Genomic DNA, 18,425 nt, shown 5'->3' on the forward strand with positions numbered 1-18,425 from the left:
TGCTCATCAATTTGCTTTAGCAGGCACCAGTAACGTCTCCAAGTGAGACTTGTTGTTACTGTTTTTGCCATATCAAATACACCATGGGGAGCTTGCCAGGTTCTGCCCTGTGGGCAAGATACTCTTGGTAGCTTGCCGGGCTCTCCGAGAGGGATGGAGGAATCGAACCTGGGTCGGCTGCATGCAAGGCAAATGCCCTACCCGCTGTGCTATCTCTCCAGCCCATATTAACAAGTAGAAATTAAAATAAATGGGAAATGCTGTTATAAAACTGGCATAGTATGTCAGAGGCTGCAGTGTATCAGTAGTCTATAAGTTACATGTTACTCTCCACTGAGGCAGACAATGTATTAGATTCCATGAGTTAGAACCACTTTGCCCAGTGCTGTTTTGATTGGCATTTTGAATACTACTGGAAACTTTGGATAGTTGGTTTTCAAAAGCTGGAAACTTAATATTTTTTTCACCTAAATAAATCGCGATTTTTTCAATACAGATATATGGAAAGGAAAATAATATAGAAAAGTATCACAGAATGAATATAAAATTTTCTATGTGGGTTATGCTGATTTATAACTAAATCAATCAGAATAAAAACTTCATAAAATTTTAAGATAATTCTTCTCTTTTCTACTGTACAGTGCCTGAAAGTAAGCATCCATTTTTAATTCAGTTTCAAAACTGAACGATGTATAAGTAGTGAATCAAAGAGTTTTGCTTACTTAACCAATTTCCCTTTTTTAACTTGAACTTCTTCAAGCATCAGTTTTAAAATAAAAGGAAAAGAACAAACAATTACAAGTAGTGCCACAATTACAATAATAGAATCTGTGAAAGAAGGGAAATATTAGAACTAGAGATAAGATGTAAAAGATGCAGAGCTTATGAACTCATTAACAGCACAGAGTGGAAAAAATTTAATTGATAACCTGAATATGTCTCTAAGATTATAAACCAAGCCAGAGCCCAGTCACCTAGAGATATGATTTTGTGAAGAATGTCATCATTAAGATTTTGGCCCTAAATATTCTTTTAACAAAACTAGAAGTTCATTATTACTGACAAAATAATTCTGTGAGTGGAAAATGTCACTTAATTATATTTTCTTCAAGTAAGACAGGTGAATCCCATAAAATTCAAACTAATGAACAACTAGACTACTTTTAACCATGAAGATAAAGTCTGGTATAATGAAGAAAACAGGGGAAAAACCAACTTGCACCAGAATTTGAGAAAATACTGTAAATGATTACAAACCTGAGATTCTCAAGCTGAATCCAGTCTGCAGTATTATTCTTGGCATATGAAACAATGATGTTGGGATCCGAGTAACTAAAGCGACATGAGCCTGAACCTGCAAATAACAATAACAAAAATTTCAGTGTTAAGAAAAGGTAAAAATTGTGGGAAGGAGTGGGGGTGGCGGAAGGCATACTGGGAACATTGATGATAGAAAATGGGCACTGGAAGAGGGATGGTATTCAATCATTGTATGACTAAAACATAAACACAAAAGTTTGTAAGTTTGTAACTGTGTTTCATGGTGATTCATTTAAAAAATATATTTTTTAAAAAAGATAAAAATTCCAATCATTGACCTGTCCTCCTAGACCCTGTTTTCCCTGGCTGTGGATATGTCTTCTACTATATCTATATTTTTATATACCACAAATAAGGGCTGGAGCAATAGCACAGCGGGAGGGCGTTCGCCTTTCACGCGGCCAACCCGAATTCGATTCCTCCGCCCCTCTCGGAGAGCCTGGCAAGCTACCGAGAGTATCTCACCCACATGGCAGAGCCTGGAAAGCTACCTGTGGTGTACTGGATATGCCAAAAACAGTAACAATAAGTCTCACAATGAGAGACGTTACTGGTGCCCGCTCGAACCAATCGATGAGTAACAGGATGACAGTCAACAGACAGTCAACAGTCAACCACAAATAAAAGCAATCATTCTATGTCCCTTCTTTCTGATTCATTTCACTCAGCATGATACTCTTCCTCAAGTGTGTGTGGGACGGAGGGTAGGAAAGATAGAGGAGGAAACAGTATGACAATAATAGCTGGAAATGATCATACTGGATAAGAACTGAGTGTTAAAAGTAGGTAAAGAGATAAACTGGATAATCTTTTAATATCTGTATTGCAAACCACAATGCCAAAAGGAGGGAGAGAGAGAGAGAGAAAAAAAGAGAGACAGAGACAGAGACACAGAGACAGAGACAGAGAGAGAGAGACAGAAAGAGAGAGAGAGAGGGAGAGAGGGTGCCTGCCAGAGAGGAAGGCTGGGGGTGTGGTGGGGGAGGTAATGGAAGAACACTGGGGACACTGGTGCTGGGAAATGTACATTGGTGGAGCGAAGGGTGTTGGAACTCTGTACGACTGATTCCTAATCACGAACAGCTTTGTAAAGATCTATCTCACAGTGATTCAATAATAAATTTTTAAAGGTAAAATTATGTATTATCTTCCTGATAAACATTTCAGTAATTTTCTAAGCACTGAGATACTTAGCTAATTGTTTTTCAATTCTTCCAACTATGCTGAAGCTTCTCGTGACTCATTCTGATTAATATCATTTGGCAATTCTAGTCATCAGAACAAAAAGGTAAAAAGTATGAACTTCCTACTCATTTAGATATATAAACCAGTAAACTGAAGTATAAAATATGCAGTTTTATGCCAAAAGAGCTAAATATAAAACTTAATATTGCCATTATGACTCAAGTTATTAGCAATCAATAATGACTGCAGCCAGAGGTTCCACACTTATTGTGCCTACTGACGCTATAGAGAAAAAAAAATTACTCAGCACTCCCCCAGAACTCTTTCTTCCTTTTTCTGTCTCCCCCCACCTTATTTTTAAGTGTATCACTGTATCAGTGCCACTCTCATCCCATTGCTCATCGATTTGCTCGAGCGGGCACCAGTAACATCTCCATTGTGAGACTTGTTACTGTTTTTGGCATATCAAATACGCCACAGGTAGCTTGCCAGGTTCTGCCATGCAGGTGGGATTCTCTCTGTAGCTTGATGGGCTCTCCAAGAGGGACGGAGGAATTGAACTTGGGTTGGCCATGTGCAAGGCAAATGCACTACCTGCTGTGCTATTGCTCCAGCCCATTTTAAAGTGTATTCTTAAAAATCAAGTTGTTTTTAAAACCTACCTTCTGTATGTGAACAATCAGAAAGCAGTCCCCCTCCCCGCTCTGGTCCCCAATTGCACCTTAACTGCTTCTGTCCCTGGAGTGTTCAGTGCCTCCAGGGTCTGTACTGGCTATTCTTTAGAAGAACTGCCTTAAATGGCTTGCAAGTCACTGAATTGAATGAGGAACAAAAATCTCATTCTCCGTGTGTGTGTGTGTGTGTGTGTGTGTGTGTGTGTGTGTGTGTGTTATTTAAATGATGAGACAACATGTGAGAAATTAAAGTTAAAAATTGAAAATTTTAAATATCACACAGAAAGTTCAAGTCCTAAATGAATGAGAACGACTAGAGATATGATAGATATTATTCTATTATAGTTCAAAAATATTAAGGAATTTTAAAAAAAATTCCTGTTCCATTGTGACTATTTGGTGATTATTTATCACGATTATGTTCAGTTTTTGAAATATGAAAACCAAAGAAAGTTTTAATATGCTCTTAAGGATTTGTTTGCACATGCTTAAAGAATTCATTAATAAATCATAGTGTGTCTATGATTCCAAAGTTCTCCCAATGCCCAGAATAGCCATAAAACATATGCCAAAATTTCTTGTAACCGAGAGAAGATTTTATATAATATTAAAAACAAATGAACCAAAAGAAAGAGAAATAGAGCATTTATGTTTAACTTTCACACATCTGCTAGAGGAGCCTTCATTTCAACAAATGGCATCTGTTGATGGTTTTTACATTTGTAGTACTCAGAAGTTCCAAACTTTCATCAGACCCATTTAATTTTACTTCTGTGATGTTCAGTACAACACCAGCTAGTCTGCCACTGCCAAAGCTGGCAATGTGCTAAAAGGCCAAACAACAGTTTTCATAGACTTATTCTCATAGTCAAAATACAGGTGAAAGAAAGGCTATGCAAATGAAAATTACTCAGCAACCATGACCTCAGACGTAGACCTACCTCATGCCATTCGATCACTGATAAATTCTACATTACATAAGCAGCTGCTTTAAATAAATAGCAGAGTGTGAGGCTGGAAATGGATTTGTGGCATGGATTATGTGGCATGAACTTCCACACAAACAAGAATGATGCCTGACAGTGCATCAGTTTATTTCAAAACTAAGTTTAAAGGTGCCTGAATAATTTAAATGGCATTGATGTACTCCCTCTGTTTTTAACACACAAGTACTTAAAGCATTTCTATAAACCAAGTCCCTAAAAAATGAAAGGACGAACGATAACCAGAAATATGCCTTCCGGTCAGAGTAGCTGTCTCACCTGGAGTCTACTTGCACCTAAACAGTGCCAGTCCTGTGAACAAATGACTTCTCCCTCCCACCCTGAGAATAACTGTTCCAAAAATTCTTGGTGAAACGTTTCTTTCATTAAGCCTCTCTGAATTGCAACCCCATTGGCACATAGACTTCAGTTAGCAAAATAAGATTAGTCTCTCTGGGACAAGGGGAGGAAAAAATATATCATGGTCTACGTGCCCAAGAGCCTAATGCACAGCTCCTAGATGCCATGGTGCAGATCGACCATACACCTCCAGCACCTCTGTGCAATTAAGAGACAGTAACAGGCAAGGTCCCAGTAAAAGGTACCTTTCCTTCATCCCCATTGTTTTTTTGTTGTTGTTGTTGTTGCTTTTTGGGCGGAACCCAGCGATAATGCTCAGGGGTTACTTACTCCTGGCTCTGCTCTCAGGAATCACTCTTGGCAGAGCACATTCTCTCCAGTCTTAAATCAAAGATCATTAATTATCTAAGCTAAAAGTTAAAAGCAGAAGACAAACCCAAATGCCAATATCAAAAATCTCTAACTTATATATCTGTTCTATCCTTCAGTAGCAATCCTTTACTGTGAGGTATAAATTTTGCTAAGATTCGAAAGAATTGTTGAAGGAAGGGAGAACCACAACTCTGAAACTATTGTTATAGAGCCACTGGTGAACTTACACTACTCTCGCAATTCAAACACTTTTGTTAGTTTTTACAGGTCAATAAAGATGGTCTATATATTTTCATTTTTATTCAAAACAATGCAGAGTCTCTTGCCCCCACACCTGGCTATCTTCACCGGGGCTCCTCAGAGGGTGGCGGGTTGAGTTTCCCTCCTCTCCCAAGGAGAGCCCCGACAGCCGAAGACCTCCGGAACCCAGCCACAGCCATGCTCAAGGCCATTCTCCACACGTTTGGATGAGCCTCAAGCATGATGGAACCAGCAGAAGAACCCAAGTGTTTGGGACCCAGGGCTGAAATCTCCAAGCCTGCTCGGATTGGGACTGGCCTCCTCCACCCAGATCCCCCATTTTCCAGTAGCTTGGCAGTCACACCCACAAACTGCCCTGAGGCTGTGTAATCCCATCAATGGCCAAGATCCAGAGACTATAAAACAAGCTCCTGGAAGCAATGCAGCTATAAGCGAATGCCGCTGCGAGACCTCTTATAGCCTAGTTCTCCCTCTCGGAGAACCTGGCAAGGTATCGAGAGCATCCTGCCCGCAAGGCAGAGCCTGACAAACTCTCCGTGGTGTATTCATATGCAAAATACAGTAACAATGATGGGTCTCATTTCCCTTACCCCTAAAAGAGCCTCCAATGCAGCACTGCTAGGAAGGAGTAAAGAGAGGCTGCTAAAATCTCAGGGCTAGGACAAATGGAGACGTTACTGGCGCCCACTCAAGCAAATCAATGATCAACGGGATGACTGATACAGTGATTCAAACTAAGTGTACAAGCAACAAGTGATTAAGGATCCATAAAATTTGCTATTTATAAATAAAATTAATGAACTTCGAGAATTTACTGAGGATCCAAATTTAGCAGGTGAAGAAATCTGCTTCCCATTCAAAGCTCTACTGACAAAGGCTATAGTTTGAGGGAAGAGAGGATAATTTGCATCAAAGATTTCTCACTGATATTGTTTCACTGGTTGACAAAGATTAATTCTCTACATTAAATCTGTGAATATATTGATAAATGATAAGTTATAGTTTTTACACTGCCAATGGCATATTTTTGAATACTTAGTTAATTCAATAGTATATAATGATGAAAGTTTTTGTTGTTATATTTACCATATTTTTGGTCTGCTATTATCTTGTAGTTTGTCTTATAGTTTAAGACATATCCAGTGCAATATAAGCCAACTTTCTTTAAATTTTCTACATAATGCAAGAAAAGATCATGAAACAAAGTAACACATTACTGATGCCTTTGAATTGTTTGTTTTTGTTTGCTTGGGGGTCACCTCTTGTGATGCTCAGGCCTTACCTTGACAGTGCTCAAGGTACCATGTGTGATACTGGGGACTCAAACTACGGTCAGTCACATGTAAGGCAAGCACCCTTACATGTGTTGCTATCCTGTACTGCTATCTCTTCATTTATGCTATTTGAAATTGTACCTATGAATTTGTGTTATTTTAATAAATTAATACTTGGTCTTAATAAGTGAAAATAATGGGTTTTATTTTTCAAACTATAAGAATTTAACATGAAATTACATGCAATTTCACTCTTTTTTGTTTAGTGACACAACATAGTTTTTAGTGAATGAAACTTATAAACATGCGGGGGCGAAGGAGAGAAGGAAATGACTATGTGTTCAAGAGAAAACAAGAGCTGGGAAGGGCAAGTAAACAAGCATGCAAAAGACAAGCAAGTGAGACACGTGTTCAAGGAATACTGTAGTTTCATTTTTATCAACATTCCAATACATATAGCTAAGAAAAACAGCAGTGCCCTCATTCTTTTGTCACAAATCCACATGTATCATATTCTCAGTACATAAAAAGGATTTTATGTCTTCCTCCTACTATAATGGATCAAGAATTGTTCTGCTCTATTAATGAAAACTCTCCTATGGTCTGTTTCCTGTCTTCTCTCTATATAAGATTTTCATTTGTTTCCGCTGAATCAACGTCTCCCAATGATTTTCTTAAATCATTCATATTATGGTATGAACATCAACAAAGCATGTCCCATATTAATATTTTTCCTGTCTTCACATCTCCACAGTATGCTCTTAATCATATTTCAATACCCTTTAAAGCAAATCTTCTCAGAAACATTAGTGATTTATCTCTACTATTCCACATTCTATTCTCCCTCCACTCCTTATAATTCTTCTACTCTCAAGCACCATGTTGAAAGTGTTTCGGATTCAGAGAGTTAATATGGTAGATAGGGCACTTGACTTCAAGGGGAAAACATGGGATTGATAACCTGTAGGATACATCCTTTTAGCCTTACCACAGAGAACTTAGTTTACCTTAAGGCAATGTCCTTTCTGTATGGACACAGGAAGACAGTTAGTATTATGTTTTGTAACTTGGGAGCTGATTGACTCCAATAATATTTACTCCCGGGCATCTGCTTTCTCAACTCAGTTCCTAGCACCCCAAAAGCAGGGTCCTGACGAGGGACGGAATGGACCCAGGGCAAGTTGTGAGCTATCCTGGCATCAAAATGGGCCAGGACAAAGTGCCACAATACTCAACTATAAGTTGAGAAAATGGTCATAAGACAAATGCTGTCATGATCCAAAAGTAACGATGAGACTAGGACCCTGCTGTGGTTACAAAGACTAAACTGACCCGAGGACTGTGGTCTGGGATATAGAGTGAGATGTCCTCAGGAAGAACCAAACTTTAAGTCTGATATATCTCTTACTGTTCTCATACAGAATGACATTGCTAGAAATATTGGAAGTAAATTTACTATAACTATTTAAGTGGATTACTAGCTGAGGAAGAAAGAAAGCGACACACCCTTCTTTGGATCCCACCCTTGAGTAGATCTCCTCGTAATCTGGAGTAATCTCCTTAGATGAGATTTTGTTAATCTCCTGGAGAAATGGTTTTACCCCTCTTTGTTGATTTGTTAATGTTCAACCCCACCTTTGTGTCACCACCCTATGTAATTGCTATGTAAACTAAGACTGTAAGTGGGAGAGGGACAGAGGCAAGAAAGACAGAAGAGACCAGAGGAGAGACTATAGAGACAGAGATAGAGATAGAGAGACAGACAGAAGAGAGCACAGCGGCACACACAGAAGCAGAGCACAAGGAGGAGCCATCCCTATCCGGTCTATACAAAGCGGCTCAAGAACACCGAACGAGAGTGGCGAGTATAAAAAAGAACCGCCCCAAGAGCCCGAGAACAACACAACACACACATCATCACCCCCTCCCGAGCGTGCACATCTTTGTAATTTTTTACAATAACCCACATCCCATATGGTTCCCTGAGTCCACCAGGAGTGATCCCTCAGCACAGAGCCAGGAGAAGCCTTGGGCACTGTTGATAAGCCCACTCCTTCCTGAACAGGTCCCTGGGAAGTTCACATCACCCAGTGAACACATCACCTTTCCAAAGTCAGGCAACTTGACTTTTCAGCAGAATTTGTCATTGTATAGTTCAATCTCTCAATCTCTCCTTCAGATACATTGTACTAGATTCCACATCCTGCCCCCCTCCCCACCCCTTCCCGGCTCCACTGGCTGCCTTATCACTTCTGCTAACTTTTCTTTTCTGACCTCACACTGTTTGGATGCCTTTCTCTTGTCTTATAACCACTGACTCTTTTATTCATGTTCACAGATTAAAATAACATCTATCATAGGCAATACCCAAGTTTAAATCTCCCATGAAATTCACACTAGTGGACTCAACTGCTATTTACAGTCTCTAGTGGTGGATGTGTCAACATTATCAAGTGTCAATTACAAGTACTGGTTTTCCTATGCCAAATAGGAAATAACAGCACCACAGATGCTCAAAACAAACAAGGAGTCATCTATGATTTTGCATTCAGTTCCATATCCCATTTTTCTCTTCTCTCTTAGTTACCTGTGAAAATATTGCCACTTCAAAAAAAATCTTTCCTGGATACTCAATGTAAAACTGATCATCTCAAATTCCATTCATACTCCATCTTATCAGTCATTTTAATGCTATGCTTAGTGATTTTTTTAGTATTTAAATTTATCTTCTTTGTTAGCTGGATAATTGTCCATCTGCTTGAGGCTTCAAAGCTGTGTCTATCTTGTTCACTACCTATTTCTTAGTACCTGGAAGAGTGATGGTTATACAACAGAAATTCAATAAACTTTGGTTCATGAAAAAGCATGTTGTGATTTATTTTTAATGCTCCCTTTCTCTATCTTTACTGCCATGTTTCTACTAGAAAAGGGAAAGATAACAGTAGGTGGAATTTAGGACTTTCACTTGACTGAATGGGTCAAGTGAAGAAGCATTGCCAACCATGCTTTAAAATATCTGGATTAAATGTTTCCTTTCCATTGATTAGCTCTGGTATTGCTGCATAATTAACAGAGCTATAATTCCTCAAATTAATTAGAAAATGTCTAAAGATGAATATAATGGTTACATAATGCAATCTGCTTTTGAATAAAAATATCAGAGACAAATTATATCAGTAGTGATAAATTTTTAATTGTCCCATAAGCCAAATATGATAGTGTAACAAATAGTGATATTCAGATAAATTATTGTACTTACTAGTAAAGTCTCATTGTAATGGCCTAACATAAGAGAAAATAAGCAAATCGCAAACTCATGCAAAATAGTTATAAGGCACACAGAATATTCCTAGGACACATGGTCCTATTTTTCTCTTAGGAATAATTTTCTGCAGTACTAAAGAAAATCTTCTGAAATGTAGTATCTTCCTGATAATGAGACATTAACTTGTCCTTTTAAGTTGATTTATTTTGTTTTGGTTTTAATACTTAAATAGAATAATATAATTCTAAAGGAAATCCCTTTTATGTTTTGGAAAAATAGTAATGAAATTTCCACTTAAATAAAAATTTTATTTTTAACTTTTATAAAAATTTTATTTTAAATTATAATGCTATAGATTAATGAAAAAATGTATGTTGCATTGATATATAAGGTCACTGAACTCACTTCCACTGAAGTATCCAAAAACGCCCACTAGTTCATGTCTGCTAAGATCTTCATCCCACAATCCCCCAGCCCGAATTTCCCCACTGCTTGTTGACAAATTTTATAATCAAAGGCCAAGGATTTGTCATTGTTTGATACTATTCCTTTATTTTTGTTGCTCTATATTCCACAGATGAACGAGAATATCTGGCCATTGTTCTTCTGCCTCTAACTTACTTCACTTAACATGTTACCCTTCATTTCAATCCACATTGCAGCAAACTACATGATATAATCTTTTTATTACAGGTGCATGATTATTTCATCACGTACACATACAACAACTTCTTTATCCATACCCAGCCTATTGTACTAACTTCTGCACTGAACATAGGTGTGTATGTGTCTTTTAAAATGAATAATTTTGTGTTTGGGATGGATGTAAAGAAGAATTGCTAGGTTATATGGGAGTTCCATTCTTAAATTTTTGGGTACACAATACCAAAAGGTATTGTGATAAAGGACTAATTTATATAAAGCCTTTATAAATTTCAATGACAAAAAGAGCAATAATCCCATCATAAAATGGGAGAGGAGATGAACAGAAATTTCTTTGAGGCAAGCATCAGAATGTCCAACAGACATATAAGAATTGTTGTCATTTACTATCAGGCAAAGGAAAACCAAGAAAATAATGAGATATTTACTTAACACCAGTGAGAATGGCATATATTAAATAAAAAACCTGGAAACAACCAGTTTTGGAGGGATGTTGGGAATGCAGTGTAAAATGGAACTGTCATTCACTTTGTGGGCTTGTCCTTTAGTTTGGACATTAGGGAACATAGTAAAAAGATTTCTCAAAATTTGACTTTACTTTTTAGAGTGAAGTTCTCCCTGATATTGTTATTTTCCAGACAGAATGTATACACAGTGGGCAGGGGTGTGTGTAGTTCAGGCAGTGAGTTAGGGCAAGAATCTTCTTTCACAATTCTTAGCTGTATGTGGTCTTAGGAAAGCTGCATAACTTTTCTGTGCCTCTTCTCTACATCGGTAACATGTGAATAATAACAACAACCACTCTATAAAACTATGAAAATCAAGGAGGTAATGAATGAAAAGTGCTAAGGAAACCATAATTGGACCATATTCTTTAACAGAGTTTCTACTGATTCCACATGTTTGGGTCTCATTTCCTATTGTGATTTATTCTAAAAAAAAAAAGCTATTTGTTCATTTAGTGGAAATGCTATATAGTCTATGAGGGATTGAAACAGACTTAAATAATTTGTCTCTGCTTTATCACCTGTAACGGTCTCAGATGGAAAGATAAGAGCTTATTGGTAAGAAAAAGAAATAACTCTGGGTAGGATTGCAAAACAAGTGGGGAGATACATTTCCTAAGGCCTGTACCATTGTTAAAGTTTAACTGAATCATTGATTTTGCAGTTCCTCGTATCCAAAGAAAACAGAGAAGAGTTTTAATAACACCTATAAAGAGAAGAGAATTCCAGTAACTGAAGAGATCAATTATGGCTATGACCAGCTAGTTAGATACCTACAGACACGTACACGTAAGGAAACAGAAGTAAAAGGAAGTTAAGAAATATATTCATAGTCCAAATGTGATTCAGAATTGGGAAGATCAGAAAACAGGCTTCGAAGAATGTTACTATACTGCTTTTAGAACACAAAGAACACTTAAAAAACGGTGCTGCGTTGTCACATGGTCAGAACATGCTGGGGCATTCTATGCTTCTTTGTAGTCCTGCTCATGAATTTTGGCCCAAATAACTTTGATGAGACAAAGAGAGGAAAATCTAAAGGACTGAACCACTCCTGGTCTCAGTATGAACCACAGTATCATATTACTATGATACTGTGAGGTTTTGCCCTAGGAAAGAATCACAATTAAATTGCGCCAAGAAGAAACATTACTCTCCAGACTATTCCTCTCTTTACCCTACTTCTGTAGTTAGTCACCTAAATCCATGGCTTCTACTACCCCATATTCACTAATCCTGTACCTTTCCTTTATCTTTGCTACTGCCTCCTTAGATGATCTCACCCAAACCAATGGGATAATCTCCTGACCAGGCTCTCAGACCAAACACAAAAGATTAACCTTTTTCCTAAAGAATTTCTTTAAAAAAGATTTGCTTTTAAAAATCTACAGGAGCTTCTGCAGAGACAGTAGAGCAGGTAAGATGCTTACCTAGTGCTATAGATGGTCACCCAAGCACAGCTGAGTGATCCCTGAGCACAGAGCGAGGATTAAAACCTGAACAATGCTGAATATAGCTCCCCCAAAATAATAAATAAGTTATCTTAAAAATATACAGGGGTCTAGGGATATGGCACAGGTGGTCTATATATGCAATACATAATGGTCTATATATGCAAGACCCTGGGTTTGATTTCTTCATTGTACCCTCCATACACCTTGGAGTCCCATGTATGACTCCACAATTTTTAAAAAAAAATCTGTAGGGTTGGTATGATAGTACACAGGTTATGGCACTGGCCCTGCATGCAGCTGACATGGTTCAATGCACATAATTTCCCAAGCATTGCAGTTATAACTCTGGAAGCCCCTGGTGAAGTTCCAAGTATGGTTCAGGAGTCCCTTAAGCACCACCAGGATGGCTGGAATAATCCTTGGGTCAGAGAACCTGAACAGTACAGCAATCTCACATAGAATTGATGGCCTGGTTGGCCAAGAATTGCTAGAAGTCTCCCCTGCCTTCTATTTGTAGAAAGGTGACTGCTTCAAGATCTCAAAAGAGTCTTAAAATAATTTGCATTCCAAAATGCAATACCCTAACATTTCCCTCAGATCATTTTAATTATGAGAAAAGTATTAACCTAGTATAATATTGCAATTAGCATTAAATGTAAGATTGCAGTGTAATCCGCACTTGAATCCTAAGCAATGCATGCCATAACAGTTTGTAAATCTGTTTCTGAGAAAATCACTTTGCCATAAATGAGATCGTTTCTTACGGTGTCTCTACCAGAAGGAGAAGGAGGGAAAAGGTTTACCACACAATGGGAGATGCTGCTGCTGCCTGTGACCAACAGTGCCAGAGAGAGCGAATTTACACTGTGTTCTTTGCAGTCAGTCATATGTGAGCAGCACGACCAGGGGCCCCTAGCAAGCAGTGTATCGGAGCATGTTGGAGCACCACAGTTAGGACTGTGAGCTGAGGGAATGTGGGTAGCACCGCAATCCCTGCAGAGCACTAAAAGAAAAATGTGGGTGAGCACCAACACTAAATGAAGCATCTCCCATTGAACACCTAGGATTCCCATGTCTACATGTGAGAGTACTACACCAATGGTGCCCCCCTACCCCCTTGTATCACCACAACAACTAAAAGAAGGAAGGAGGGAAAATAAATTGGTAAAGGAAGTTAGTTGGATGAGTTTGGTATTTGGAAGGGAAAGCTAAAGCAAACTGGAGACTCTACATTTAAAAAAAAAAAAGAAAGAAACATGGGAAGAGCTGTAGGCTTATTATCAGAACGTGAACACCTACGCATCAGTATATATAATGGCAATGCTCCCTTCAATCGTTTTAGTGAGTTAGTAGATGGGACAGACAGAGACAGATTTACAGTGACACTGAGGATGCATCATTTACATGGCCCCTTGCTTCTGCAAGTGACTTCACAGCTCTGGGAGTTGCTCCAGCAATACAGTCACACAACGATATCTCATGGTCTCTGAAGCTGGTTAAGACTGTTCTCTCTACAAGGCAGCAACAACACCCACAGGAGACACAACGAGAAAACTGATCCAAACAACTGAGTTTGTGTGTGTGTATGTGGTTGAAAAGAGGGGTGAGGGTTGAAATGGAGGGACACTGGGATCCTTGGGGAAGGGTAGGTGAACACACTGGTGATGGATGTGGTGTGGGAATTATGTACACATGGAACAGTATTGTAAATCACAGTACCTCAGTAAATCACACAAAAAATTTACAATTAAAAAGACTACTGTCTCCATCCTGACTGCTCTCTTGCTCTGTTCCCTTCCTTGTCATATGGGGGTGACAGGCCTATGGCTCTTTTGGGGAACCCAACTATAGGAAGGTTGAGTTGGAGATGTGTTAATCTGGTCTGCTGTGATATGACTACATGCTTACACAGGTCAATTCTACATTATAGTACAGTCATCCTCCTAGAATACTAGAACTTCCAGGAACACACCTACTGTCCATTGTGCTGACACCTTCAGAATCCAGAGTCAAGGACAATGACCACAAAACTATTGAATATGTGACATCAACTCAAAGAGTAGCTGACATTAGTCACCACACAAGAAAAAAGAAACTCTCCTGGAGCTGACAGTGTGTTTATGAAAGACACGAGTGCTTCTTCAACAAGACAGTGATCCTAAAACTCTAAGACTGTACCATTGTCTTTCAGAGCTGTGATGGTCAAGTACTAAGGGGAAAAAATGGATTCACTCGAAGTGAGTGACAGAATATCCTTCTAGTGTATCCTAATAGAAAGCATTGTAAAACAGTTCAAATGAAGAGGTGATGACGACAGGTGTCAAATGAAGACCCTGTGACCGTTACTCTCCTCCTCTCAGCCAAAGTGCTCAGCTGCACCAGGGCTGCCGTGGACCATGAGCAGGAGAAGCAGCTAGGACCATGTTCGGGGTCTTCCAAGTGAACGAGGCACCAGATACCATGTGAAGGGGGTTTAGGTCTCACATGCACTAGAGAAAAAGGTGGTCATGACTGCAGTTTTCCCAGGTGAAGCCATGTTCTACCGCATCCATGATGGAATCAGGGTCACAGGGAAGAAAGAATTGCAACTAGGCAGAAAGAGTGGCTGATCGGTATCTGGGCTTGGCCTCATCCTCTGGACCAAGTGGAGCTGGTGGCCTGTTTTTCAGGCAAGCTCAAAACACAACAGAAATGTATTGTTCTGCTTAAATATACTCAAATCTACTCAAATATATGTAATATACTTTTATATACACTTATGCATATATATGTATATGATCTGTAATTATGTTAATAAAAGTATACAATATGATGTAGCACTGTAGCACTGTCATCCCGTTTGTTCATCAATTTGCTCAAGCAGGCACCAGTAACGTCTCCAGTGAGACTTGTTGTTACTGTTTTTGGCATGTCGAATACGCCATGGGTAGCTTGCCAGACTCTGCCGTGTGAATGGGATACTCTTGGTAGCTTTCCAGGCTCTCCAAGAGGGATGGAGGAATCGAACCTGGGTTGACCATGTGCAAGGCAAACACCCTACCCACTGTGCTACTGCTCCGTCCATACAATATAATTATATATAATAAATATATAATATAAATAAACTTTCATATGTATAATAAAAGTACATTATACTTCCTTTGATATATTATACCCAAAGAAGGAACTTGCTTGCGGCTGGGGGTGGAGGGGTAGAGTGACATGAGAAATTTTACTGCCAACTTGGTTTAACCTTCTTTAGCACAGAGGAGGGAAACAGAATCTGCAGTTGGGAGAGGATGTGGTGTGACTTCTCTGTCTTAAAGCAGAAGCAGTGACCCCACTCCCTAACCCCAAATTGAAACCAGATTCAAGGGTCAAAGAGAGTGTACAGGGGTAAAAGCACTTGCCATGCAGCAGCTGACATGGGCTTCAATCCCAAACAACACATATGTTCCTTCGAGCACTGCCAGGAGTGTTGTCTGAGCACAGGGCCAAGAGTGATGTCTGAGCACAGAGCCAAGAGGGATCTCTGAGCACAGAGCCAAAGTGAACCCTGAGCACCACCAAGTGTGGATAAAAACCAAAACCAAAGGAAAAAAAATAGAGGCAGACTTGAGGAAAAGAATTAGGCATAGAGAATTGTTCTGTAATCTTAGGTTTGACTTGTTTCAAAGTACTTAGCACTTGGAAGGGAAAAAAAAATAAAGCAAACAGTAAAAATAAAGAAAGCATAGATGGGGACATATGTGAAAATATGGGTTTGATCACTGGCACCACACACACAAACACAATTATTGATAAGATGACTGAAAATCCTTCTATCTGGAGTGAATACATACCCATTCACATAAAAAAGGGGATTTCTATGGCAGGTAGTTCCTTTTGCCAAGGAGAATAAGTTCATTTTAAAACAAATAGATAGGTACATAGCTCAGCCCTTTTAAAATGACAAATCAGAAATACAGATGAGATTTATTTATCTCATTTCTTAAGGAAATGAATGTATTTTATTCAATTTTGTGCAGATATTAGCAAACGGCATATTCAGTTTTGTTTTCGTTTCGGGGCCACACCTGGATGTGCTTAAAGATTACCCCTGTTTCTGCACTCAAGGATCACTCCTAGTGGGAACCATATGGGGTGTCCAGGATTGAAACCAGGTCAGCTGCATGCAAGGCAAACACCTTACCAGGTGTACTATTACTCTGACCCCCTGGAAAATAGCATACTCTAAGTAAACAATTCTTTTTTCAAGGTATATGTATATTTCTTTGTAATAGCACTTTTTTGAAGTATAATAGGTTTTATTTGGAAGTTGTGCGGAAGGGAGGGAGACAGTGAATTCTGTATATATATATATATAGAGAGAGAGAATTATATATAGAATTATAGAGAGAGAGAAAAGGAGGGGGAGAGAGAAAGGGAGGGAGAGAGGGAGGGAAGGAGAAAGGGAGGGAGGAAGGGAAGGAGAGAGAGAGAGAGAGAGAGAGAGAGAGAGAGAGAGAGACTTTCCAGAGTGGACAGAACACCCCAGCACACACTCCAGCATTAGATATGGAGGCATGAAAGTACACATCCCAAGAGGGGAGATTCGGGCGGCACATGTACTCGAGCACCATATGGAGTTGGCAGCAACACATGGGCATAGGCAGCACACAGTCTTGGGCAGCATGTGTGCTTTTAATAGTATTTTTATTTATTCTGAAATTAAATGTCCATTTAATAATTAATGCTTATAGTTTAGGTCCCATGTTTAGCAATACTGTTAATGCTAATTGTTTTGATGTATATGGTTATATCACCTTACCACCACCATCCAAGTTGCAGTGTACTGCAAGATTCTATCGTTTCTTACAACTTCATGGTATTTCATTATATATGCATATGTACACATATATATCTATATATCCATTTGTCATTGGACAACAGGTTGTTCCCATGTCCTGGTTATTATGCTCAGCACTGAATATAAGTGTGCCATATCTTTCCAAATGGATGCTTTTGTGTTTGGGGAGTATATGCCAAAGAGCAGAATTTCTGGGTCATGTGAAAGCTCACTTCTTAATTTTTGGAGAAGTATTCATAGTGTTTCCATAGAGGCTGACCCAAACAGCTTCCCTACCAACAGTTAACTAGTTTCCTTTCTCACCACATTCCCACCATCACTGGTTGTTTCCAGTCTTTTTGATGTCTGACACATTCTCATTGGCATGAGATGACATTTAATTGCAGTTTATTTTTGTTTGTTTTGGTTTGGAGGCCACCACACAGCTGTGCCTATGGTTTACTCCTGGCTGTGCTTGGGGAACCACATGGGGTGCTGGGGATTGAACCCAGGTTTGCTGCATGCAAGCCAAGCACACTATCTGCTGTATTATCTCTTCAGCCTCTATTTCATTGTAGTTTTCATTTGCATTTCCCTGGTAACAAATAACAATGAACATATTTTCATATACCTATTCACCATCCATATCTGCTTTGTGGAAATGTCTGTTCATCTCCTCTCCTAGCTTTTTGATTGGGTTATTAGATTATTTTAGTAGCAGAGCTTCATGAGTTCTATATATATTTTGGACATTCAGTCTTTAGCTGAAGTATCATGCGCAAATATTTTCTTCCACTCAGAAGAGTGTCTTTTAATTCTAGTTTGGATTTCTTTTGCCAGGCAGACCCTTTTTAATTTGATGCAGTGCTATTAGTTTATTTTCGTTTTTGTTGTCTTCAATAGTATCGAATAATTGAAAACATCTTTGAAGTCCAGATAATGAAGTGTTCTGCCTATATTTTCTTTACTGTATGTTATAGATTCTGGTGTAATACAGGTGTCTTTAATCCAATTTAAATAAACTTTTGTGTACAGTGTGAGACACAGATCCAATTTCAATTTTCATGTGGTTATACAGTTTTCCCAACCTTTTTTGTTGGAGAGACTCTCCTTGCTCCACTTCATGCAATCAGTTCATCTGTCATAGATTAACTGTCCATAAACCTGAGAGTTTATCCCTGGCTTATCAATCACTTGTATCACTTCCACTTGTCATTCCATTGATCTTCGATTTGCTCGAGCAGGTGCCAGTAACGTGTCCATTCGTCCCTGTTGCGTGCTAGTGTAGCCCAATGGTACCT

The 18,425-nt window shown here is 38.9% G+C and overlaps 1 protein-coding gene across 3 annotated transcripts in view; it reads right to left on the reverse strand.

Moving 5' to 3' along the window:
• RELN (reelin) overlaps nucleotides 1–18,425 on the reverse strand; it is a 530,126-nt gene that overhangs the window by 232,836 nt on the left and 278,865 nt on the right. For all 3 annotated transcript variants that reach the window (XM_055133703.1, XM_055133707.1, XM_055133712.1), the window contains exon 9: nucleotides 1,258–1,354. In XM_055133703.1, the coding sequence (XP_054989678.1) occupies nucleotides 1,258–1,354 (97 nt within the window). The remainder of the gene's footprint in view (nucleotides 1–1,257; nucleotides 1,355–18,425) is intronic.

The sequence above is a fragment of the Sorex araneus genome, chromosome 1 (genome assembly GCF_027595985.1).
Source record: "Sorex araneus isolate mSorAra2 chromosome 1, mSorAra2.pri, whole genome shotgun sequence".
NCBI classification, from domain to species: Eukaryota; Metazoa; Chordata; class Mammalia; order Eulipotyphla; family Soricidae; genus Sorex; species Sorex araneus.